The sequence below is a fragment of the Canis lupus genome, chromosome 18 (assembly GCF_011100685.1).
Source record: "Canis lupus familiaris isolate Mischka breed German Shepherd chromosome 18, alternate assembly UU_Cfam_GSD_1.0, whole genome shotgun sequence".
NCBI lineage: Eukaryota > Metazoa > Chordata > Mammalia > Carnivora > Canidae > Canis > Canis lupus.
In genome coordinates, this window is record NC_049239.1 from 2465542 (window position 1) to 2491676 (window position 26135).

Genomic DNA, 26135 nt, shown 5'->3' on the forward strand with positions numbered 1-26135 from the left:
CTGGGCACAGCCCCCACCCAGGACGGGAACTGGTCCCGTCCCAGTGAACCTTCACAGTTCTTGGCTTAACTATTCTAATTTCTGCTCTTTCTTCTAGGACTCTTCGATGTCTAGAATGTTCTCTTCTTGGCATTTTTTAAGTTTTTTCCTCTCCAAATGCAGTGCGTCCCCGTCTGTCCAGGCACCAAGTAGTGTGGGACAGGGCCTCGCCACCCTACCACCGCACTGCAGTGGGTTTGGGCGAAGGCTGCTGTAAGCTCCTCCCAGCTGGCTGCCGGCACGTCCAACGCACCCGAGCCTTTTCCTCAGCTGCAGCCACTCTTACACGCTGGGAATCGCGGGGCTCAGGGTCGGCCTTGGACTGAGGCACATCCCGGAGCCTCGATGGGACACAGGCCTGGGGATATGCCTGTGCAGGGTCTACAGCATGGGGGGCGCGGGAGCGACGGGCGTGGGGGCGTCGGAGACCCTGGGGCCTCTCCCCCCAAATGGCAGCTCACTGAGGATCCCCTGATGCCGGCAGGACCCCTGTGTAGCTGCCCCCTCACACCTGAGCCTCCGGCTGGATACGCCTGCCACGTACGACGTCTCGGGCCGCAAGGCCCGTTCTTCCCGTGTCACCGGGCCTTCCGGGTGGGCCGCGGCTCACGTCCAGGGCTGAGCATACGCCGCAGGGTCTCGCAGGCCTCGCCCCGGCCCTCGGGTCGTTCGGCCCACACACAATTGTTGATAAAACGCTCACCGATGGGCCACGGCCCGCCAAGCGTTGTGCATGGGGCTGGGACGCACCTACTGGGCCCCAGTCGGGATTCAGTCACGGGGACGGCGAGCATATACTGTGTCCTCGAGGCCAGAGGTGCTGGGGGGGGGGGGGGGGCTCCTGAACCTGTCACCGTGGTCCCCTCGACAGACAGAGCGGCTCCTTCCTGACCCCTGCTTGCGCAGCCCTGGGGAGAGCTCGGGGCGAGAGGTCACGGCAGGGCCGTCACCCGCCGATGCTGACCAGCGGCCTGCGTGTCCCGGGCCTGGGGAGAGCTCATCACGCCGCGGGCCGGGAGGGTGCGACCCCAAGCCGGTCGGAGGCAAACGTGCTGAGGGCGTCAGTCTGCTTTCACCCCGAGGGAAAGCCCAAAGCCACCCACACAGGCTTTAGGCTCCTCGGAGGGGAAGACGCAGCAGGAAGGTGCTGCTTCTCTCTGCAGACCCTCACCTGCCACACCTGCTTTGGACAAAAAAGCGGGGGAGGGGCACCCAGGGCCCTTTCCTTGAGGACGTCTGAGTCCCCATGAGGAAAGAAACGTGCCTGGACAGACTCAGAAATAAACCCACAGGAGACACCCCGGCCTCAACATCCCCTGCTGTCTGCCCCGGGGCCGAGGGGCTTTCCTGCAGGGTTATCGGGGGTGAGAGGGGCCACCTGGGTCCTCTCCACCTGCCCCCCCTCCCCACCCGGGGCAGAGGTGCTCTGCTGAGGCATCAGCCTGCAGCCCCGAATCACAAGGCTGCTGCCTGCACGGCTTTTGACCTCAAAGAGGGCCGGGCCCTGCAACAAGGGAAGGAAACGCCAGCGCGACGCTCCCACGGTGTCCAGGACATGAAAGTGCCGTGCAGCCAAGGCTGGGGAGCTGGAAAGCCCCCTGGCACCCCCGGGAGGAAGCCTGGCGGCTGCTCTGGGCTCCTACGATGTCCACGCAAACCCTGCGGTGACCCCTGACACACGGGACCCCCCACCTCGAGGCCGGCACCTCTTCCTCTCCAACGTCTGTTTGTCTCTGAGGAAGTCGCAGCAGGGACGTGGCCCGCTCGAGGCACATTCCTTCCACGGCTCCATCTGTGCACCTGCGGAGACAGGCCCCGGCCTCTGCAGCTTAGAAGGGCCGCCACGCATGGCGGAGGATGCGCAGGGAGGGCCGGGCCCTTGGCTGCGTGGTCTCTGACCTGCAGCCTGGCCTGACTCAGTTTCCTCCAGTCGACGGAACAAGAGCCATCGTAATGGGCAAACTCGCCATCTTAAGGAGGGTCACGTCAAGGATTTAAGTGGCCGTGTCTTTTACCCGTGGCAAAAAAGCGCAACACACAGGCACACACACGTCTGTGCAAGTGTGATTCTGAAGAAACGTGGTTAAGAAACAGTAAAAGACCAAACCAGGGGTGCCCAGGGGGCTCAGTGGTTGAGCATCTCCCTTTGGCTCAGGCCATGACCCCGGGGTCCTGGGATCGAGTCCTGCATCGGGCTCCCTACAGGGAGCCTGCTTCTCCCTCTGCCTGGGTCTCTGCCTCTCTCTCTCTCTCTCTCTCTCTGGGTCTCTCAGGAATAAAAAAATAATTAAAAAAAAATAAAAGACCAAACCGACATAAAGGCATTTAGCAGGATACGCAGATCGCAGGCAGGACAGCCTGGGAGGAGAAAATCAGCGAAACACAGAGAGGAGGTGGGGGTGGGTAGGGACGGGAGCTTCCCGTCCTGCTGGTGCTCCCCTGGGGCTCCTCCCATTCTATCTGCAGCCTGCGTGAGGCTCCTGCACCCCCGGAGCCCACGTGAGAACTGTACTAAGTGGCAGCATCCAGCCTCCGGCCACTCCTGCGGCCCCTTCCCCTTCCTGGGGCTACAGGTGCCCCGTCCTGCTCATCCTCATGGAGCACAGACGAGGTGGGGTGCGCATGCGTGGGTCCCGTCTTCAGAGGCCAACCCCTCCCTGGGAGGCCCGGTCACCACGGCAGCCCCGGCCGCACAGCGCGCAGACTTCGCACACCCTCCTGTCTCCACGCACCACTCGCACAGCCCCGCCGTCTACACCACACGGTCATTTCTAGCTCCGGCATAGGGCGGGACCTGCACGCGAAGGGCTCCTACACCGTGGCTTCCTAGGGACGGGGCTGCCCGACGTGCTGCCGGCTGTCACCTCCTTGCATCATACTGTGAGGTCAGTGGTTCTCCGGTGGAGAGGGGAGCTGTCTCTACGCACCCGGTAAACGAATCGCGAGCGGAGGAAATGCATTCACACGGATGCTCACCCCCGTGGTGGCACCGGCCCTGAGGCCCTGAGACATGTCGGCGGCACTGAGACAGAGTTCCCTGCCCCTGGGCTTCGGTGTCGGAAGCTGGAAGAGAAACGGGACAGAGGGAGGAGGTGGCCGCACTGGCCAAGTGGCCTTCGAGCGGGGCACGGGCAAGGGGACAGGACGAGGGCAGGGCCTCCCGGGAGCACGGCGAGGTCGTGGAGGCCCACAGGCCTGGCTGGGAACTCGGGTTACCCTCCGATGTGTGCAAAGGGCAGACAGGCCCCCGCTTCTCTAGTGACAAGTGCGGCTCCGGAGGAGTCTGTAGACGGAGCCGGAGGCCACTGCAGGGGGGGTCGTCCCTGGGGAGCCTGCTGGGGTGGGTGCGGGGGAGCCGGCTGGCAGGCGGAGGGCTGGGGGCACGGGGGGTGTGCAGGTCTCCCCTCGCCGTTGCACACAGGGGGTCGGTCCACGGGGGCCTCTCCCGAGCCACCCCTGGAGTACCATCTGGTCAGCGGAGCGCTCGGGAAGCCAAAGCGCCCAGTCGCTCTCACGAGAGCGCCATCCGCACGCCGCAGATCATCACAGGTCTTCGATTATTACGAAGAAGAGTTTTTTAGAAGTCTCCAAGCATCATCCACTTGGCCAGAAACAGTCACTGCCACCGTGAGGCAGGAGCCTGCACCCCAGGAGGAGGACTGTGGGCATGGCCCTGCGGGGACAGGGACCCCGGACGTTCCAGCCTCTAAGCCACGGCCGTGAGTCCTCACAGCAGAGGGGAGGAGGCAGCAGGGGCCCAGCCTGGCCCGTGGCCCTGCTCGGGGGGCACCAGGGCTCCCGCGGCTGCCTCCCGGGAGCCTTCTCTCTGTGGGCCGGGAAGCAGAGCAAGGCCAGGAATACTCCAGAACGAGGTGAAACACCGTCGCAGGAGCGCTCAAACACGCACTTCGATCCTGGATGAGACGTTTCACTGGGGGTGGGCTCAGCCAAGCTCTACGATTCCCCGTAATCCTCTAATCACCTGGTTCTCATGATGCTTCCAGAAATGGAACCTCAGGTGGGAATGTTTGCCCCTGATTTCTAACGCGTGCAGATCACCCTAATTATTTACAACACTGAACAAAGCACACTGCGTGTTTGTGTGCACGTTGCACCAAGATATTCAAGGAATGAATATTAGTTCATGCTCTCAAGTGCAGGGCTTGCAAGCAGCAGCCGTTCGACACAGATTTATTGAATGCATAAGCCATTTTTCATGGAAAAATCCATTTTGGGTTGTACCAATAACTGATCATAACACCAACCTCCCCCATCGCTCACTGGCATGGCCAACACCACCGGTTATTTTAATCCCAATGCAACAAACTTGAGATGGTGCAGAAGTGTGCTTGTCACGTCGGGATTTTATGGCGCTGAAGGCTTTCTGCAATGAATGTGATGATTCAAGTCCTATAGGACAAAAGAAAGCCGGGATAGCTCAAATACTTTCGGAATTACTTGTACTTACAATAAAAAAAGGATTTATAGCTCTTACGGGCACAAAAGCTGCGTAGAAGAACCGCGTGTCGGCTGAAAAATTAACGAAGAGCTGTTTATTCGGCAAATCGTAACTCCAGTTAGCACCGCGCTTTCTAGTAAGCTTCCACACGTTATTGCTAATCAATCGACAGAGACCAAAGCGAAAGAAGCTACTCTGTACCCGGGGAAGCACTGTACGGTGGCAGAGGTCAGCACGTGGGGTTTACTGGGTTGCTTTGATCCTGAATAGGTAAACTGAGTCACCCAAGTACGGGTTCCTTCACGGGATTCTATTCTCGTTACTCTCCGAGGCTCCAGAGACACAAAGGGACGAGCGCCTGTGTCCTGAAAATCTCTGGGAGCGCAGACTAGTGAACAGGGCGTGCACCGTGTGTGAGCGACGGGCAACATGCCTCCACGGGGTGTGGCCCTGTTTAACAGAATGAACCTGCCCCAGGGCCTGGGCAACTCCTTGCTCTACGTCTGATGTTTGCGGCAATGGAGAGTTTGATTTTTAAATGTGATCTGCACCTGGTTAATGCAGGAGGCTGGCCGCGGCATAGAGCCATCGCCCCCACCGCCCGGCCCTCCCTGCCTCGGGCTCCTGCAGCCCCCGAGGTGTGGCTCTCGCTCCACCTGGCCGTGCAGGTTGCACACCTCCGGGTAGTTCAGGGACTCAGCAAGGCGACACTGCCAGGAGTGACAAGAGCTGGGATCTGGGCCCAGGAAGCCGCTCCAGGGCCCATGCTCTGACCTCTAGGTCACGCACCTGGGAAGGCTGCTTTTAGTGTTCCCGTTTTGCGGAGGAGGAAAACTAAGGGCCAGAGAGTGGGTGGAGAGGTGCCGGCGTGGGCACCTGTGTCTGCAGCCCCACTCACGATCTGAGATCCATGCCGACCCACAGCCCGAGGGACAGGTCACCTGGCCTCCTTGGGGACAGCTGCTAAGACCCAGCATATAGAGGGGGCTCGGCCCTCGGTCGGGGTCAGCACAGAGCAGGGCGGAGTGAGGACCCTGTGGGATCTCCAAGGCCAAAGGAAGACAGACCCCGTCACCCTGTCCGGAATGGGCAATCCCTCTGTCCCTGACCCGAGCGCTCGGCGGGTCCCAGCAAGATGCAAGAGCTATTTATTCATCGGGACATCCAACGTCAGGCCTCGCAGATGCGCTCCCTTCCAGGTAGCTGCCCTGCCGGAGAATCCCTCCAGGTCTGTTAAAAATATTGCCGCCGGGTGGATCTCTCGGACATGTGCTAGCCCCGCGTCTGAGTGGGCGGATCGGGGCTGTGGCATCCTGCGGCCCGGCGGTTCTCAAAGTGGGGTTTGCCTGGGAACGTGCTGGAACGCAAATTCTCAGGCCCTGCCTCAGACCTACTGAATCAGAAGCTCTCAGGATGGAGCCAAGTCGAATGTGTTTTAACAAGCCCTTTGGGGGTGATTCTGATGCTCACGTAAGTCTGGAAAATCCTGACTTAGCATATGGTGCCCTCACACAGGCATCGTTCCCGTCTGAACGTTGCGCTTGGTCGGAGCTACATTCCGGGTACCGGGAGGCGGGATGGCGTCTGGCACAGGGAGCCGTCCTCTTCTGCAAAGATAGCGTGTGTCTTCACCCGTCTTGCCAGTTTCTCTGCTAATGGGCTTGCACAAGGACACCCTGAGTCTCTCCCTTGGGCTCCAACACCCCCTGGGAAACTCTCTTTGAAAAGAACTTCCAGAAATTGTGAAGACTGATGATCGCGCTGTACGTACATCATCAGGTAACAAAAACGCGGACACAAAGACTGCGTTTTTGAGAATGTTTCCCATGAGCCAGGACATGGCTGAAAGGATTCCCTCTTTAAGACCTGAAGTAAGGAAGCACTGAAGTTTTCAGACCTGATGATAAGAAAAAAAAGAAAAAAAAAGAAAAAAAGAAAAACAAACAACAACAAAAAACTTCTAAAATAAGAAAATCTACACATTTTCCTTTTCCAAAACCAGTCATGTCCTTGAGAATAAGCCTTTCCTTTTCATTCAGGATATTGGTGTTAGCAACAGTTGCATATAAATAAGGCTTTCCAAACAAACATCTTATCTTTACATGGAAGGAAGTTCATGAAGAAGGAATTGACGTTTTTCCCCAACAACGACAACAATACATTTTTGGGTTCCTTTCCCAGAAATTAGTAAATAACAAAATACCTTTCATTTAAAAAGGAAATAAAAAAAAAAAAGGTCATAGCAAATGCTTAAATCTAATCCATATGCCACTCATATGCTTACAAAAGGAGAGGGTTTCTGTGAGCCTATTTCTCCACTCATTCCGTGCCAAATAAAACAGATTTCAGTAAAAAGCTTTTACCGCCTCACAGGGAACTCTGCTCATTCTTCGGGGTATAGAGAACTATTTATTTTTCATTCAGAATTCCCGGTTCTCTACTTACTATATACATTTTTGCACTCCAGCACACTGTACCCACTCTGGAGAAGCACGGTGAAGTCTGAAAAACACAACATCTTCTCCGGATGGAAGAAATTTTTAAATTTTTATTTATTTATTTATGATAATTACAGAGAGAGAGAGGCAGAGACATAGGCAGAGGGAGAAGCAGGCTCCACGCACCAGGAGCCCGACGTGGGATTCGATCCCGGGTCTCCAGGATCACGCCCTGGGCCAAAGGCAGGCGCCAAACCACTGTGCCACCCAGGGATCCCGGAAGAAATTTTTAAAATGCTGATGTGGTTTAGCATCTACATTCTATAACATTAGGGAAATGCAATTCTCAATGCAAAAAAACAAAAAACAAAAAACAAACCAAAAAACTTGTACGTGATGATCCTGGAATTCGTCGTGACTGTCACTGCTAAAGAAATATCTGTCCCAATCAAAAGCAAAAAAGAGGTCCCCAGAGGGAGCCAGCTGAAAAAGTGCTAAATACTAGAAATATGGTCTGTGGGTTATGAAAAAGTTCAGACTCTAAACCCAGGAAAGGGACACCTGGGTGGCTCAGTGCTTAAAGCATCTGCCTTCGGCCCAGGGCCTGATCCTGGAGTCCTGGGATCGAGTCCCGTGTCAGGCTCCCTGCAGGGAGCCTGCTTCTCCCTCTGCCTGCATCTCTGCCTCTCTCTCTGTGTCTCTCATGAATAAATAAATAAAATCTTAAAAAATAAACCCCAGGAAAATAAAGAGGCACACCATACACACCCATAGGAAGTAGCTTTGTGTTCGATTTGCACCATTCAATCATGCAAGGGTACAACCAAGTGAGGTTCCACGAGTGCCTGAAGTTCCTCGCATCAAAAGGTAGCTGAGATGTCACGGAGAACCCAAAACCACTGCGAGGCATTAGGAAATGCTTAAGAAACACAAAAATCAAAATGCCCTCTTCTAAAATATGTTGTGCTGCAGGCTTTGCCAGCGGAGCGCAAGGGCACAGCAGGGAAGGTCTGTAGATGGGAACGGCGTGGTCTCCAGGGATAGAGATTCCCTCTGGAGGGACAGAGGAGGATTCGGTAAAATTTATGAAACGTGATGGACACACGGGCGCCTGGCAGTTGCACGTCCGTCTCTGTTTCGGCCCAGGTCATGATCTCAGGGTCGTGGGATGGAGCCCTGCATCGGGCGCCACGCTCAGCGCAGAGTCTGCTTGGGATTCTCCTCCTCCCTCTACCCTTCCCACTTGTGCATGCTGCCCCCCCCACCCTCTCTCTCTAAAATAAATAAATACATTAAAAAAAAACAACTGATAGACTGATAGACAACCAGGCTCAAAAGGAAACCAAGCAAGAAGTCGGCTGCTCCAGAGAGACCCTCAGGGAACTTCTTTTTTTTTTTTTTTTTTAAAGATTTGTTTATTTATTTATGATAGACATAGAGGGAAAGAGGGGCAGAGACACAGGAGGAGGGAGAAGCAGGCTCCATGCCGGAAGCCCGACGCGGGACTGGATCCCGGGTCTCCAGGATCACGCCCTGGGCCAAAGGCAGGCGCCAAACCGCTGAGCCACCCAGGGATCCCCCCTCAGGGAACTTCTAAGCATGACCCCGAGACAGGGCTCCCACCTGGGAGGCACGGACTTGGTTTCTAGTTTATTTTAAGGAAAAGCGATTTTACAAATAAGCACAGAAGGGTTCCAGCTAAGACTCTCGGGATCGTGCAGCTATGACCGAGGCAGAAGGAAAAGCATGAAGGCCCCGTGGGGGAATAACTGTGTGCCCCACCAAGTCCCTGTTCCTGGTGTAGTGTCCTCCTTGCCCCCGCCCCCCATCTCCACCTCCTGGCTCAGGAAGCTGGGCCATCCGCCCCTGGGAAACCTCTGAGCGTCATGAAGAATAACGCATCCTTCTTGACTCTGCAGGTTGACCTCATGCCTTGCGATGTGGATGGAGTAGGCCCCGCTGTGGGCTCGGGTGGTTTGCCTCCGGGACCTCATCTTCCAAAGCTGGTTCCCCTCCCGGCCACCCTAGGGGCTGTCCCTGCTGCTGCCCACCCAAATGAGGAAGGACGCATCTCAAGAGCACAGACCACACGTCCCAGGTTTACCGTGTCCCATCCCAGCCCACGAGAGGAGGAGCTACCGTCAAGGAGCAGCCGAGCCCCCAGGAGTGGAGGGACTGAGATTTCCAGGGGTGCTTCAAGGTGGCAGCAGACCCGCAGCAGGAAAGAAGCCCGGTCGAGACCCCAGCTGCTGGGGACAAAGGCTCTTTCCCGTCCACATGTAACGACAACCGTGCAAAGCCATTTGGTTGCTCTGAAGACAAACTTAACACTCCTGGCTTCCTGCGTACGCCGTCTCCACAAATGTCGTATCGCACAGAGAGCGACTTACTGCAAACACCGCTCCCCGCTCTCTGCTGTGAACCTGACGTCTCTGGGGCATCTCGTGGCACATTACCTGTCGTCCCTCTCCCAGTCAAAGCCCAGGTTCCTGCCGGGGACCCGACCCATGCAATTCTCTCGGGAAGCGATCGTGACGATGCCCTAAATTTCAATGCTAGGGATAGCAAGCCCAGGCCTCTTAACGCCTAGAAGCACAAAAGGTCTCCTCCTACCTTCCGTAACTGAAGGGGCTCGGCGTGGGATCTCACCTCGACTTCCACATAGACCTTAAATATTCCCCTGAAATGCTCTAGGGGTGAAGCCACACGTTGGAAGGGTCATAGGGCCTGCAGGGAGCTTCTAGAAGGAACCCCCGGTCCATATCGCGGATGCACCGGCCCGGAGAGCCACCCCACTACCCCAGCCTACCTTTTCCGAGGCCTTGTCCTGCACCGGTGGCCCCGTGCCAGGCGAGGTCGGGGGCGGAGGGGCCCGCCGCTTCTTCAGGTCTGACTTCACAGACACCCCCGAGATGTTGCTGAGCGACAGCGATGGACCCAACGGAACGGAACGAGGGTTCACGGATGGGGAGTTGGGCGTTGTCAGGCAGCCCTGTGGGGCAGACAAACAGAATACTCTCATCAGTGTCCCACGACTGCTGTGCGGGCGGGTGCTCCAGGCCGGACACAGCGCCAAGCCGCTCGCCCAGGTCCCCGACATCATCTCCACCACGATGGGCCTGTGTGGCTGTGCAAAACCCACATTCGCCCTGTCACGAAGGCCCGGGTTCTCCCTTTTAGGAGAAGATGCTGCTGCGCGACGGCCTCCGGCCGCAAGGTCTGTTTTCGGGATCATGAATCAGCCGGCATTCCCGCCCAAGGTATGAGGGAGCCTCGCTGAGACGTTAGCCTGCCATCTGAGGACGCCCTGGGTGCCAGAGGGGGAAGGGCCGAGAAGCCTACTGCTCCCGGAGAAGAGGACTGTCTTCGCTGGTGCTGACGACACTGCCTGCACCTCCGGCCGCCCGGTGATGACCCTCACGGCACCTGTTCCCTAGGACACCGACCACCACCCCTTTAGGAACACCCACTGATGACATGAATCTGTTGCAGGTAAACACAGGCTTCGGTCCAATTAAAGGTGGAGTTGCCGAGGTACCTGTGAACCCCCTGATCTCGTGCATCCCTGTGCGCCCCCACCCTGTGCATCCCTCGCGCCGGAAATCCTGCGGCCCAGTGTCTGGACTTTGCAGAGGGTGACTGCAAAGCCACGGGGTCACCTTCCGCCCGCGTCTCCCCAACAGCCAGCTGCCCCGGACAAAGCTCTGCGTACACCCCGCGGAGTCGTCTGCTCAGCTGCCCCGTCCCCAAGCGCCTCCCGCGTTTGGGGGAACCATGACTGCCCCCTCCGCCCCACCTTCCAACACCTCCTGCCGTCTGGAGAAGTAGGCCACCTGCTGCCAAGGCGGGGCGTAGGTTTCTTTGCACGGTCAGAGGTCGTGGATGAACGGACGAACTGAGCAAACGGCACACCGCGAAGACCGCAGGGGCGCGGAGCACAGTCCCGTGTGGTGGGTCCCTAATGCACGGGAGACCGACGCCAGCCAACCTGCTCATGAGCTGCTTGCAGGGAGCAGTTGCTCCTCCTGGGTGTGGGAGGGGAGGCTGGCCCGCTGGAGGGCACACAGTTTTCAGACTCTCCCCTCCCAGGCTCTGCTTAATCAAATCATCCAAGAGTTGGTGCAGAAAGAGGGTTTAGAGAACCAACACTCCAATTTCAAATGAAAAAAAAAAAAAATGATGAGGCCCCCCGGGGGGCACAGTCGGTGCAGCGTCTGACTCTTGATCTCAGCTCAGATTTGGTCTCAGGGTCATGAGGTCAAGCCCCACATTGGGCTCCACACTGAGCGTGGAGCCCACTAAAAAGAAAAGAAAAGAAAGAAAAGAAAAGAAAAGAAAAGAAAAAAGAAAAGAAAAGAAAAGAAAAGAAAAGAAAAGAAAAGAAAAGAAAAGAAAAGAAAAGAGAAAAGAGAAGATCTAAAGCAAAACAAAATGGAAGCCACCCTCTGCCCTGGAGCCTCTCCCTGTCCTGACCTGCCTTCCTCCTCCAGTGCCCGTGCCCGAGGCATATTCCACAGTGAGGCCCATGCAGCTGGGAAGGTAGCGCACGCATGATGGAGACACGGTGTCTGGGTTCAATTCCTGCTTTTGTCACTTAGAAGCCGCATGAACTCAGACACAATTTTTTTTCGACTTTTAAAAAAAATATTTAGTTTATTTATTCCCGAGAGACCCAGAAAGAGAGAGAGTGAGAGAGAGAGAGAGAGAGAGAGAGAGAGAGACAGGCAGAGGGAGAAGGAGGCTCCGTGCAGGGAGCCCGATGCAGGACTCGATTCCAAGACCCTGGGGTCACACCCTGGGCTGAAGGCAGATGCTCAACCGCTGAGCCTCTGGACAACTCCACTCTCTCATTTTACAAAAGCATCTTGTGGGGAAGCTTTCATTTGAATGATGGGTTTTCTGAATTTAAAATAAATATGCAAAAAAATTTTTTTAATAAATAAAAAATAAAATAAATATGCAGCAGGGTGCCTGCCTGGCACAGGTGGTGGAGCATGTGACCCTTGATCTCAAGGCTCAGAGTTTGAGCCACATGCTGGGTGCAGAGCTGACTTAAAAAAATAAAAATAAAAATACGTAAAGGAAATCCATCATATTCAGTGACCGCCCAGGATGACCTGCGCTGCATCTCCAATCCTCTTCTGTTCCTCGAGAACATTCTTGAAACTTGGGTTTTCTTGCCCATAAACGTTAAGGCAAAGCAAACAGCCACCCCTGGAGGTTGCTCTGAAGCCAGTCCCTGCCTCCCTTCGAGACGCCGAGCGGGGCTGCAGGGCCTTGTCCATCCCGAGCAGCCTTCCCCGTGAGCAGCCTTCCCACGGGGAGCGGGTCCGCGGGAACGGCCGACAGCTGGGGAATCTGTGGCGGCCCCTTGCTGCCACGGCCGGTGTGGAGGGGAGCGTAAGTGCGTCCTGGTCCTTGCACTCTGCAGGCCCTGGGCTCGTTACCACGCACTTGGGGCCGCGCACAGAAACTCGGAGGTCCCTTCCCGGCCTCAGCGCGGCCGCCGCGGCCGCCAGGAAGACCCGGAGGCCCGAGTCCCAGTGGCTTCTGCACGGTGCACCTGCTAACGCGAGAGAATGAAGCCAAGTGGGGGGCCCATCTGGGTCTGGAGCGGCTGGAGCACGGCTGGCCGCCGGGACCCGGCGCCGGGGGTGCAGGCAGGGACCCGGGGACCGTGGAAGCCCGTGGCGCGGGACGGAGGGGCACCCTCCGTTCAGCCCCCGTCGGGCCGCAGAGCTGCGATTCCTCTGCGCTCGGCCGGCCGCGCAGCTGCGGGGCCCGACGGCCGGACGCCCGGGCACGGAGGCCCCCGGAGAGGTGGGCCACAGGCCGTCCGCTGTGTAGCGACCCTGCCACCCTGGCGCCACCACGCGCGCCCACCTCCCCAAGACGGAAATCCCAGCGACTTCCAATTGCCGTCCACACCGGCATGTCTCCGTCACATCACACGCGGTTTCCTTCTTCTCTGACACGTAGTTTTGGGAGGAATGACCTCGTGAGGGCCAAGGAAGGTGGCCTCACACGGGACAGCGCCGGAGGCCCCGAGCACCCCGCATCCCAGGCTGTGTGGTCCGCGGCCCAGGACGGTGGGCTTCTCGCCGGCCTCACCTGCGTCGGGGGGACAACGCTCGATTTTGACACAACAGGGTTGATTATCCCCAGCTTGCTCCACACGGACGCCACGCGGCTCTGTGCCAACACCCACCCTTCCCACCCACAGGCCTGTTTTCGGGTTCTCTGGACTGGGGCCCATCTGCCTCACGCAAGGACTCTGCTATTCAGCAGCCTTTCCCAACCTTCAGCCCATGAGCGGCCAAAGTATTCAAAACATTTTGGCTGCCCAGAGGATACCTACGGCTCAACTTTTATTTTCCCTTTTTTCCCCTTTTCCTCCCTTCACTCCTTTCTTCACCTTCCCCACCCTCCACCTCTGGCAACCACCAGCTTTTTTTTTTTTTTTTTCTTTTTAGATTCCACATAGAAGGGAGATCATGCGGTCTTTGTCTTTCCCCCTCTGAATTATTTCACTTAACATGATGCCCTTGAGATCCATCCATTTTGTCACAAGTGGCAAGAAGACTTCATTCTTATTTATGGCCGAATAATCCCCTACTGCACATACACAATGTATATATTCGTACACACAGACTTACATGCATACACAAGCTTGTGCATTATGTGTATATGTACAGTTTCTTTATACATTTGTCTGTAGGTTGTTGGGTGTTTCTCTACCTTCCCCATTGTAAGTAATACTGCAACGAACATAGAAATATATTTATCTTTTCTTGTGCTTTTATTTTCTCTGGATGAATACTCAAAAGGGAAATTGCTAGATCATCTGCTGGTTCCAGTTGGAACTTTGGGAGGAGCGGTGTTCCCTAGTGGTCATGCCAATTTACGTTCCCACCAACAGTGCACGAGGGTTGCCTTTTTTCCACACGGAAACTCGTTATTTCCTCTCTTTTTGACAATATCGATCCTCACAAGCATGAGGTGGCATCTCAATGTGGTTCGGATTCGCATTTCCCTGACCACGAGTGACGCTGAACATCTGCGCATGTTCCGTTGGCCATCTGTATGTGGTCTTTATAAAAACGTCTATTCAGACCTTCTGCCTGCTATTTAATTGGATGTTTGGCTTTTTGCTATTGAGTTGTAGGAGTTCTTTATATATTTTGGCTATTAACCCCTTACCCCATGATGTGCAAGTATCCCCTCCCCTTTGGTAGGCTGCCTTTCATTTTGTTGGTGATTCCTTTGTTTTGCAGAACCTTTTTCGCTCTCTAGATGTAGTCCCACTGATTTATTTTGCTTTTGGCGTCAGATTAAAAAAAAAAGAATCATCACTGAGACCGATGTGAAGGAGCTTACTGCTTGTTTTCTTCTAGGCATTTTATGGCGTCCGGTCTAAAGTGCAAGACTTTAACCCATTTTAAGTTAATTTTTGTGTAATGGTATAAAACAGTGGTCCAGTTTTCCCAACACCATTTACTAAAGAGACTATATTTTCCCCATTGCACATTCTTGGCTCCTCTGTCATACATGCATAGGTTTATTTCTGGGCTCTTTATTCTGTGTCATGAATCTATGTATCTGTTTTTTATGCCAGTCTTATACTGTATTAATTACTACGACTTTGTAATACAATTTGAAATCCAAGGCCATGATGCCTCCAGCTTTGTTCTCTTTTCTCAAGATTGCTCTGGGTGTTCAGAGTCTTCCACGGTCCTCTATAAATTTTATGATTATCTGCTCTATCTATCTGAAACATGTGATTGTGATCTTGACAGAGATTGCACTGAATCTGTAGATTGCTTTGAGTCATATGGACAACTTAACAATATTGATTCTTGCAGTCCATGAGCATGGAATGTCTGTCCATCTATTTGTGTCTTCTTCAATTTCTTTTATTAATGTCTTACAATTTTCAACATGTAGGTCTTTCACCTCCTTGGTTGAATGTATTCCTAGCTATTTTATTCTTTTTGATGGAATTGCAAATGAGACTGTTTTCTTTATTTCTCCTCCTGATGGTTTTTTATTAGTGTATGGAAATGCAACCAACTTCTGCATATTGATTTTGTATCCTGTAACCTTACTGTATTGATTTATTAGTCCTGACAGCTTTTTTGATGGCATCTTTAGGGTCTTCGTAGAAAATCATGTAATCTGCAAATAGTGACAGTTTTACTTCTTCCTTTCCAATTTGAATGCTTTTTCTCTCTCTTCCTTGCCAAATTGCTATGGTTGGGACTTCCAGTACTGTGTTGAATAAAAGTGGTGAGGGGGACATCCTTATCTCATTCCTGACCTTAGAGGAAAGTCTTTCAGCTGTTTCACCACTGAGTATGATGAACACAGGTGCAAAAACCCTCAACAAAACATTAGCAAACTGAATTCAACAACACATTAACAGGATCACACACCATGACCAGGTGGGATTTCTTCCAGGGATAAAAGGCAAATCAGTCTATATGATGCCCCACATCAACAAGATGAAGGACAAAAGTCATATGATCATTTCAGTAGATCCAGAAAAGGCGTTTCACAAATGTCAACTCCCATTTATGATAAATACTGTCAACAAAGTGGGTACAAAGGGCACGTACCTCAACATAATAAAAGCCATATATGGCAAGTGGGTTAACTCTTACCTTCCTTCTTTCCCCACTTCTGGAATTTGTATATAGAATATAAAAAACAATCCAAATAATCATTTGGGAAGAAAACACTATTAAGTCAAACATCCTTTAAAATGCTTTCTCATCTGTATTAAATAAAATGGAAAAACCAGGATAATCTATACAGCTCAGAGTCAACATAACCTGGTGCATGTCTTATTCCTGTTTGGGGGCTTTTCTCCTGCTACAAAGTAAAGTTCCATGAGGGGCAGACCATGGCTTCCCTGCTAGAGGGATTTGGTTTCCTGTTCTGGTCCAGATGGGTCAATATATATATATTTAAGTATCAAGTCCTTTCTTGTAGGGGAATGAGTCATGCTCTTCCTTAATGGTTGGCACTGAAATCCATATCTTAGCTATTACAATCTTATTTTTCAGGGAGTTTTCTCCTGTGAGTTCAGCCCAATAAACCATTAAGGAAAAGGCCATGGATAATGGAGAGGAAAAGGAACAAAGTAAAAGCACCCTTCAGGGACTTCATACTGTGGGGTGTAAGCTCCACCAGACCAGCGGCTGTCAGCTCGAGGAGGTCAGATCGGAGACCATGTTAAAACCCTGTGCATTCACAACACCACCGACACTCATTCCTTATATTCAATGTAAAAGGATAATGTAATCCTATCTCACACGCACATCTGGGAGAAGAATAAAGCAAGAAGGAAACTCATGATTTCAGGATCTGAGTGTCCACTCAAAACCAATGCTGTGAAAAAATAATACCAAAATAAATAAATAAATAAATACCAACGCTGTGATGAGTGATTCTGCTATTGATCTCTAATTATTGTAAAGTAAGATTAATAGCTGTTTGTTGGCGATCTCCTCCTCATCTCAGCCTATTCGCCTTGTATCTGATTGTCGTTGTGACCCTAGGGTGCTGCACTGTTGGCTGGGACGGTAGGATCTGCACACATTCCAACCAGCCGCCAGGACTTCCCCCGAGGGGGATGCAGGGACACCCCCACTGCCGGGCTCACCAGGGAGCTCCAGTGTCAGAGCAGCCCCGAGCTTCCAGGTGGCCAGTGGATGCCCTTGACTTGGCCTCCAGAATGAGCTCCGCCCTCGCCCATCAGGATGTGAATGTGGGCACGAGGCCCTGGGTGGGGTCCACACCCTATAGCCGAGGGCATCTCTAGCTGTCCCAGCCTGAGGGCTCCACGCACCGTGACCCAGGCTCTGGGAGGGCTGGGCTTCCCCACAGCGACAGTGGAGTCCACCGCACCTACTCACCCAGAGGTCAGTCTTGAGCAAGACTCAAGGTAAGTCCTGTTCTTCTCAAGCAAGCCCAGATGGCTGTGTTTTCCTTTGTGTGCGATCTCCTGTGCGTCTGCACGAAGAGTTTTACAACCACAGCGTGGTGTCCCCCAACGGGGGATCGTTCATCCACGTGCAAAGAACGCGGGGAACTCTGCTCAGGTGCTTCTAGGCGAGACACACATGGTCAACCTGTAACTGCCAGTTTCCTGTTCAAGAGAGATCGCCTCAAAAAAGGAAGGCTGGGGAGTCATTTTTGTTCCCATTCCTCAAATCCATCCATTCTTGCAAACCGACTCTACCCTCTGAGAACAATCGAGTGATCACATCTCCCGACAATGTGAGCGGATCTTTTGACGTGGCTAGTGAGGAATCTGGACGCGGTTCCTGCTCAAAGATTAAGGAGAGCATTTCAGTTCCAGTGGGTGTAGTTAAACAGCTGCTGGCAATCCTATCGGCCTCACCTCTCCTGAGCTAGAGCAGATGCTCTTAGGATGGCGCGATCCTGGGGTGTTAATGGGGAGGAGACAACTGAGCTGCTCAGGATGGCCCTGCTGCCTGGCAGCGGAGTTAAATGGGGTCCAGCAGCCGGGCTCCCGTCTCTGCACACCAGACTGCCCCCTTGGAAAGGCTTTGCCATGACCCTTCTGTTGTTAACGCCGTGTCGAGGGATGAGGGAGAGAGAAGGTGCAGCCAGACCTGCTATCTCCGTCGTCTTTCCTTCCAGGCTCATGCAGAATCCAGAGCGGGACCATGTATGAGGTTGACCCCAGCCAGCAGAAGGGCACAGAGACCCCGCTGTCCCGCCACACTCAGGGGATCCGCCTGGCTGGCCGGCCCACACTCAGGGCAGAGCTCCTCCTACGCTCTGGCCAGAAAGGAGAGAATATTTGTGTTCCCATTCCAGCACCATCCTGGGCAACGGGTGGGGCAAAGTTCCCTTCCCAGGACGGTGCTCTCTGTCTTTCTCTTACCTTCGGGGCACGGCCACCCCAACAGACATGCCCTTAGCTGAACCCCTCGGCCAGAGCAGAGGGTGGTGGGCGTTGGGTGCCTGGGACTCTGGAGTCCGTCTGGAGTAAACGACCCCAGGAGGGACAAAGCGTGTCAAGTTCACCCCAACCAATCCCCGTGAAGGGCGGGGCGTCGGAACGTATGGATCCAGTTTCTGTTATGTGAGGTGATGGGAAATGGCCATTCTCTTGGCCACGGTCCTCCGTGAATGCCTGAGGGATGGCACTTCTTTAGAGGAAAAGCTGCAGAAGCTATTTAGTGGGGATCGATATTTCCGCCAGCAAAATACTGGGTCCCCTAAGCTGCCTGACGGTTAAAAGCATCAGAGCAATTCTGGGACATTTCTCTGCAGGCAGGATGTCTTCGTAAAAGGAGCTAACCATGAGCACCCCCACTGGTCGTATTCGATTTTCTCTTAATGAGGCTCAGCGAAGGCCCTGGGAGTGAGCCGTGGTCCTCCGAGGCTTTTGCTGTAGGACCGTCTCAGGAGCAAGGGCTGTTTGCAGACACGAGAACGCATGGAACGTGCTGCTTCCTTGTGACAGGCAGCTTTAATACTGGCAAGTTTAGGAAGCCAGAACTTTCTGAAAAGCTCGTGAACGAAAAGGAAATAAGCCCGTGTAGATCAAGATGTTTAATACACGCTGCCTATGCTCAAGGAGGTCGCCATCCTGGTGGAGAGCGTGCCACAGCTCAGGGATCTGGGAGATGAGCCCCGAGCCCAGCAAGCCCCGTGTCAGAGAGGAGACACAGGCCAGGTATGGAGGCTTGGCGGGCTATGCAGAGGGAAAGTCAAAACGTAAGCCATACGTACAACGCATTTGGAGGGCTAGAGCCAGGGGACCTGCTACATGGGAGGCTCACGGGGAGGACTCCGGGGAGGACGCCAGCAGAGAACTGTGGGCGGAAGACGTAAACCCGCAGGATGTGTACGCGTGAGATGCTTGCTGGGGTCTGATGGGTGATTTCAACTCAGGAAACTCAAGCATCCCTTCGGAAATGCTAGTCACATAATTCATGAAACCCTAGTGGCGAGGCAAGCAAGGGTTCCCCTTTCAAACATGCATGCACATCTCTTACCATCTCCACGGTGGTGTGTTCTGAGCTACCTGGGACGGTTAGTTTAACTGTGGCTCGTCAGGAGTAAGATCTCACACGTGGAGCACTTAAGACAAGTGCATTCCCCCAAACCAAATAGGGCCTCTCACAGGGACTGGCTGGCGAGCGTAGGGTTAATGCCACGGGCTGCATGAGGCAAGGGAATGAGAACCCGGGCCGCACACCCACCGGGAGCTCATCTGAAGGCAGACTGAGACGACGCCACCCTGTGATGCAGACGCAGAGGCAAGGTGAGAACAAATCTCTGTGCGTGACATCGGACCGTGTTTTATACTCGTATCACATCAGGGAGGCTCCTCTGTACCTGCAAGTGACTGAGTCGCCGGGTGGAGGAAATCAAACTGAGGACATTTCTCTTGTGGTGAAGGAAGCCTCGAGGAAAGCGGGCGATTTTTTTTTTTTTTTTTTTTTTAAGAAACAGAAAGCACAGGGCAGCTCAGGTGGCTCAGTGGTCCAGCATCTGTCTTGGGCCCAGGGCCTGATCTTGGAGACCTGGGATCGAGTACCACGTCGGGCTCCCCTGCAGGGAGCCTGCTTCTCCCTCTGCCTGTGTCTCTCATGAATAAATAAATGAAATCTTAAAAAAAAAAAGAAGAAGAAGCAGCAGCAGCAGGAAGCACAGCTGTGGTCCTACCTCGGCTCTCTGGGTTGAGCTAACGCTCCAAAGCATTGTTCAAAAGCACTCAGTCCTCATCTGCACGTTCATCATCACTTCTGTCTTCAGCTACCGTGTTGTACAAGAGAGCGGCCACAAAATTCAGGGTCCAAGGGGCGCCTGGGTGACTCAGTCGGTTCAGCATCCGACTCTTGCGTCAGCTCATGATCCAATGCACATCTCTTACCATCTCACGATCCTTGGGTCAGATCATGAGATCATGGGCATGATCTCAAGGCTGTGAGATCGAGCCCCACTTGGGCCCCTGCACCGGGCGCAGAGTTTGCTTCGGATTCTCTCTCTCCCTCTCCCTCCATCCCTCCCCCATTGCGTGCATGAACGCTGCCAAAAAAAAAAATCAGTATCCAAAATACGATTATCATCCAAGTGGTCCAGGGAAAACGCCACACTGCAAAGAACATGAGGCCTGTCCTCGACAGAGCGGCACCATTGCGCTCCCCGGAAGGGCATCAGAGCTGACACCTGCCGAGGGCGGAGGGAACCCGGAGGAGGAGGCCCTCTAAACTCCAGGTGTCCCCAGTAGCAGCAAACATGGGGAGGCATTAATTTTCCACATATTAGCCCGGGAGATGCTTCTAACAAGTCTCAGAGGTAGGTCATCAGGGGATTCCTGTTTTGCAGGTCAAAACCCGGGGCACAGGCAAGAGGCCAAGGGGCACTGAGTTTCTGGAGCGCGCTCTATCTTCCCCAGCATGAAACTGCAGAGGTTAGGGCGCCAGTCTCCCCCCTTCATCGGGGCCAGAGGCTCAACAGCTTTTTCATGGGAAAGAGTGTTGCTGCCTCAGGGCCCAGAGGCCCTGGCGCCGGGCTTGGGTCTGCGGAGTGGCTCCTCCCAGCGCCCATCTGACGATCCGTCCGCAGAGCCCAAGGTCTGGGAAGGATGTGGCCTGCAGTGCACACACGGGAACACCACCCCTGTGGGGCTGCTGACTCACGGCCCACAAGACCCCCCGGGCCTCCCCACGTGGACCACCATGGACTCTGATCGCAACGGTCTTCAACCCAAATGCATCATTTACGTCCCAGGTCTGTGGCCTGTGCGACGGGCCACCAAGATCTCTACAGATGTCGCTTGTCGGCTGCCCTCCCGCCCAGGCTTTTGCCACCTCTGGTCGGGAAGGTCTTCGTCTGCACAGGCCCGCAATGGGGCCGAGCTCCCGTGCCCGGGACGCCCACGGTCCCCTCTGTTCTGGGCACCGCAGGCTGGAAACCAGGTGCCCGGCGGAGGAAGTCCTGTCGCCTCTGGAGTCCTCCCCGCCCTCCTCGGGGTCGGGGGATTACTGACGGGAAAGAAGCCGGGGTAAATATGCCAGTTTCTAAAAAAGAGATTTAAGCCCCAAGAGTTCCAAGTGTCCCTTCCATGACCAGTTGAGACGACGTGAGGATGGAAAGGGCAGGCCGTCGGGGTCGGTGGCAGGTGACCTGCCATGTGCAGCCGTCCCTAAATGTCTCAGTCGAGAGGTCGCCGAAGGCCCTACACCAAAGTGACAAGCAATCATACCCCATGAATTAGTGGGGCAATGTCCCAGCTGACTCGGGGCCCGGGCTTCTTTCCTCAGGAGCAGAGAGAGACCCAAGGGCCGGGCGTGCACTTGGCTCGCGGCGGGTCCTGGGGCGCTCGGGGCGCGTGTGCCTGGGGTGGCCTCCCGCTCGCTCACCCACGGCCCACCCGCGGCCGGTGCTTCTGCCACCTGCTCGGTGCTTTCAACGGCTGGGTTTAGAGGAGCCACTTCTGCTCACGCGTCACACGATCACGTGACAAACCACCCCCGAGCTTAAACAGTCATGATTTTTAATCCATAGACACTACAACCAGGTCACGAAGATGCAAGAGGCGTTAGAGGAGATGCTGAAACACACCCCAACCCCTAAGCCCAGGCGCCAGCGCCCCCCAAGTCAGAGCCTGGCTCCCTGGCTGGGCCTCAAGGGTGTCTGGCAGGACCCCGGGCCCGCTGCAGGCCCCCTCCACGGTCACGGCTGCGAACACCCGCCCTGGGCCCCGGGGGTCAGGCCTGTCCCGTGACCTGTTCCACAGCAGCGGCCCTCAGCTCTTGGACTCCACCCCTGGGCCCGGGCTGGGGGAGTCTCGGTCCTCAGCTGCCCTGGCCCCTGCTAGCTCACAAGGCTCCAAGCCGCAGGCCCCGCAAGGACGTCCTTGCCCCGGGGGTGTGAGCAGGCCAGGCAGGGGGCCCTCGGCCCTCTCCTGGGTCTTTCCGGAAGGCGGGGCTGGCTGTCCTCTGTCCCCCAGGGTCCTGTGGTCCTGTGGTCCCATCTCCCAGGGCAGCGCCTCCACCACCATCTGCCCAGCAAGGGGCTGGGGCCTGGGGCGGGCGGAGAGGATGGCGCCTTGAGGTTAGTTCAGGGAGGCCTCTCCTCTTCCTTGTGCCTTCTTGACCTCCTCCCTCCCCCTCCTCCCTCCCTCCCTCCCTCCTCCCCTTTCTCCTCCCTCCCCTTCCCTACTTTTTCTCAACATAAACTATGCTAATTCTGTGAATCAAGATGCAGACTTTAAAAAAATCATTCCGTCGAGCGCTAAATAATGTAAAACTACCATGTGTGGTGTCTGGACAGACACCCACTCGCTACCTTCATTAAAACACAAAACCCTCAGAGGGGTGACGACCCTCCGGGAAGGAAGGAAGGAGGGCGCGGGCTATGTCAGGCGCTTACGGAGGCAGCTTCATCTGTGTTTGTTGTGCTTCTTAGCAGTTCACAGGACGGTAGGAAGCAAGCGTGGCTCCCTGTGAACAGTGGTTAGCTGTGGGCGGACGGCACCTGACTCTACGCTGTGACTCTCTACAGATCGGGACCACGCTGAAAAATTTCCCAAAGGAGAGCCCCTCGCAGTGTGCTTCCTGTTGAAGGATCAGAGCCCAAGCCCAAGGAGGGGAGGGGAGGGGAGGGAGGGGGTTGGGGGGGCCAGGGATGGGGAGGGGACTGCATGGGAGGGGGAGGGGGAAGAAAGGGGAGGACAGGGGGAGGGACGGGGAGGGGGGAGGCCAGTGGTTGGGGAGCAGGGAGGGCGGAGGAGGGCGGAGGAGGGCAGGGGAAGGCAGCGCCAGGCAGTAGCCCTGCTCACTGTGAGTCCAGGCCAGCAGGGACAGCTTCCCGGGAAGAAAAGGAAGGAACCCAGATAGAGGTGGGGGAAGTTATGATGGAAAAATCAAGAAGGTGGCCCTGCAGAGACGTCCTAGGCGCGGGCCTGGGGGGGGCAGGTCCCCGACAGTGGCAGGAGGGGGGGACTGGCACGTGGTGGCTCCGCCCCCGCCCACAGGCCCAGCGAGGCCCCGAACAAGCTGGAAGAGAAAGGCGTGCAGCTCGGAGGCCAAGGGCGGCCCAGGAATGAAGCTCATTTAACAGAAGGTGGCGTCTGTTCCTCCGTGACCAGGGACCTGGTGGCCCCAGAGTGCAGGGTCCCTGTGGACGGCTCGGGGTCACGGAGGGCGCAGGCCCGGCCCCCTGAGCACGGAGCTGCCACCTGCCAGGAGGGGACGGATGCCAAGGGCCGGGAGCCGCCTTCCCTGCACCTGCACTGGCCTGGCCGGGCTTCAGGAGCAATGTGCGAGCCACCCGCTGCAGGCCGCCGGGCCGTCAGGGGGCAGGGAGCGCGGGGGACGATGCAGACAGGAGCCAGGGGGCAGCCCCATGTTCCTTGGGCACAGAAGGCACACGGGGACATCTTCCAGCGCTCACCCTACAAGCAATACACCTGCAGCTGAAAGGTGAGGAACTTGTGTTTCTTCTTTTCAGTCTGAGAACCGAGGGCTGGCATCAGGCGCCGCCTGTCACCTTCAGCTGTGCCCTTTCCCCTCTGAGAATCACATGCTCGGGGCCGGGGCTCAGGCGGCGGAGGGCCCCACGCTGGATTTCGGCTCAGGTCCTGACCTCAGGGTCCTGTGTCGGGCTCCACACTGGCTGTGGCACCTGCTTAACACTCTCCCCCTCGCCCACCCTCTGACCCCCCAGCACGCTCACACTCTGCACACCCACGCATGCTCGCTCTCTCTTGCAAATAAATAAAATCTAAGAAGAAAGAAAAGAAAGAAAGAAAGAAGAAGAAGAAGAAAGAAGAAGGAAGGAAGAAGAAGGAAAGACGAAGGAGCGAAGGAAAAGAAGAACGAAGAAGAAGACGAAGAGAAGACGAAAAAAGAACGACAAGCGAAAGCAAAGACTAAAGAAAGAAGAAAAAGAAGGAAGAAAGGCTCAAGGAAACCCCCCAAGTCCCAAGGAGCCGAGCGGGGAGTCCCCATCCCACTTCTACAACTCGCCCCATGCCGGGTGTCCCCTAATCCCGAACACAAAGGGCTGTAGGGAGGCTCGCAGCCACGCAGGCCGCTCCTCACACTGGCGTCCACCCCACAGGGGCTCCACGTCACAAACGCGTGCCTCGGCCTCCTCGGGACACAGCTTCCTCCGGGACGTTGCAAACACAGGGAAGGGGAGCTTCTGCAGGCCCAGCCCGCGGGGAGACGCTGACCCCTCGTGGCGGCAGGGACTCAGCACAGCCTCCCCGGAGTCCGCTCCGTCTTCCTGCCCCAGAGGGATGGGACGGGGGGAGGGGGGCGGCGGGGGGGGGGGGGGCCCTGCAAGGACGCATCCCTGAGAACCCGGACTCAGGGCAGCTGAAATTAGGCAATTTGCTTTTAGCTTAGTTTTTTGTGACGTCCTAAAGAGCTGGTGTGCTGGTGGGCGTCCCCATGAATGTCTGGGCTCCCAGGGCAGGCCTGGCTGCTGCAGTGCACCCGTCGGGCGGGGCAGCTCCGTGGGGACCCCCCCAAACTGCACAGGGCTTTGAGGTGGAAGCCACTTCGTCCCTGAGAAGCCAGCGCTACCAGGACATGGGATTTCCCTGCCTGCCTTGTAACGGAGTAAGCGGGAAAAGGGCCCAAGGTAGCTGTAGCTTTGTTTTTTATTTGGTTTTGCTTTTTTAAATCGAGATAGTGATTTTTAAAAATCAGCCACTAAAAGACTTTCTAACTCCTTGGTAACCACCCACAGTGCGATGGCATCTGAGGTGGCTCACCTGGATAGACTCTACCTTGGTCAAATTTATGGAATCTGGCAGGTGTTTTTTTCTTTTTTCTCTTCCTTTCTTTCCTTCCTTCTTTTCCTTCCTTCCTTCCTTCCTTCCTTCCTTCCTTTCTTTCTTTCTTTCTTTTTTTTTTTTTAAAGATTTTTATTTATTTATTCATAGAGACAGAGAGAAGGAGAGGCAGAGACACAGGCAGAGGAAGAAGCAGGCATCATGCAGAGAGCCTGATGTGGGACTCGATCCAGGGTCTCCAGGATCACGCCCTGGGCTGCAGGCGGCGCCAAACCACTGCGCCACTGGGGCTGCCCTCTTTCTTTCTTTCTTTCTTTCTTTCTTTCTTTCTTTCTTTCTTTCTTTCTTTCTTTCTTCTTTCTTTCTTTCTTTTCTCTCAACAAAGGCAAGGGGCTCATGAAAGGTCAGTTACCACTGTTCGTTTGATGACTCGCCCAGCAGCCCACAGCTGGAAACACAACCAGGATGAGCACTGGGCTCACTTTTCTCCTTCCGCAGAGCACTGTTCACTTTACGGGACCGATGTGGTGTTTTTGTGCAGGGAACTACAAATCAACTCAGGAACCTCCTTCCATCAATGAGCGTGACCCATCGCTGCTGCGTGACTTAGGGACAGGACAGGGGATGGAGACAGAGCCCCGGGAGCCATGTCCCTTCACCATAAATCACATCGGTGGTGGCGGACAACGTCCCCTCGTGGTGTCTCGGGTCCAAAGGTGACACATGAGGGGACTGGGTGTGCTCCCTAGATACGGAAGGGAGGGTTTCCCAGAAAAATGCAAAATCCCAGGAAAACCACTTGACGTTATATTTATCCAATATAAATTTGGATTATATTTACTGATTCAAGGACGCTGCAATTAAGAAAACGAAGATGATTCTTTGACTAAACTATCGTTTACCTCAAATTAACTACCTTTCCAGGGAAGATCTGAAATCCTTGGCCATCCCCATTAGGATATTTTCTTTTAGGGGCACCTGGGGGGCTCAGTGGGTGGCGCGGCCAGCTCTTGATTTCAGCTCAGGTCATGATCTCAGGGTCATAGGGTCAAACCCTGCCCTGGGCACCATGCTGAGCACGGAGCTGCTGGAGATTCTCTGCCTCTCCCTCTTTGTGCACGTGCTCTCTCAAAGAAACAAATCTTTTTTTTAAAAGGTATATTTTTTTTAATGCACATCTATTCTCTTCAGACTCTTATGGGGAACCACTCCTATTTTCTCAAGGAAAGAATAAGCAATAGTAGTATCTGCAGACTTTCTAACAAAGCTCTGAACAAGTTTACTCACATTTCGGAACGCTTCCCAGCGTGTTAGGTGAGCTCTGTAACTGCAGGTTCTGCAGGGTAAGGTCCTGTTGTACCCACTATACAGACGGGAAACGTGGGGCCAGAAGGGTCCCCTCTGC

At 54.9% G+C, this 26135-nt stretch overlaps 1 protein-coding gene across 1 annotated transcript in view; it reads right to left on the minus strand.

Annotated features, from left to right (window-relative positions):
• Nucleotides 1-26135, minus strand: part of COBL (cordon-bleu WH2 repeat protein) — a 143988-nt gene that overhangs the window by 42167 nt on the left and 75686 nt on the right. Inside the window, exon 6 of the mRNA XM_038562613.1 lies at nt 9746-9928. Coding sequence (XP_038418541.1) covers nt 9746-9928 — 183 coding nt within the window. The remainder of the gene's footprint in view (nt 1-9745; nt 9929-26135) is intronic.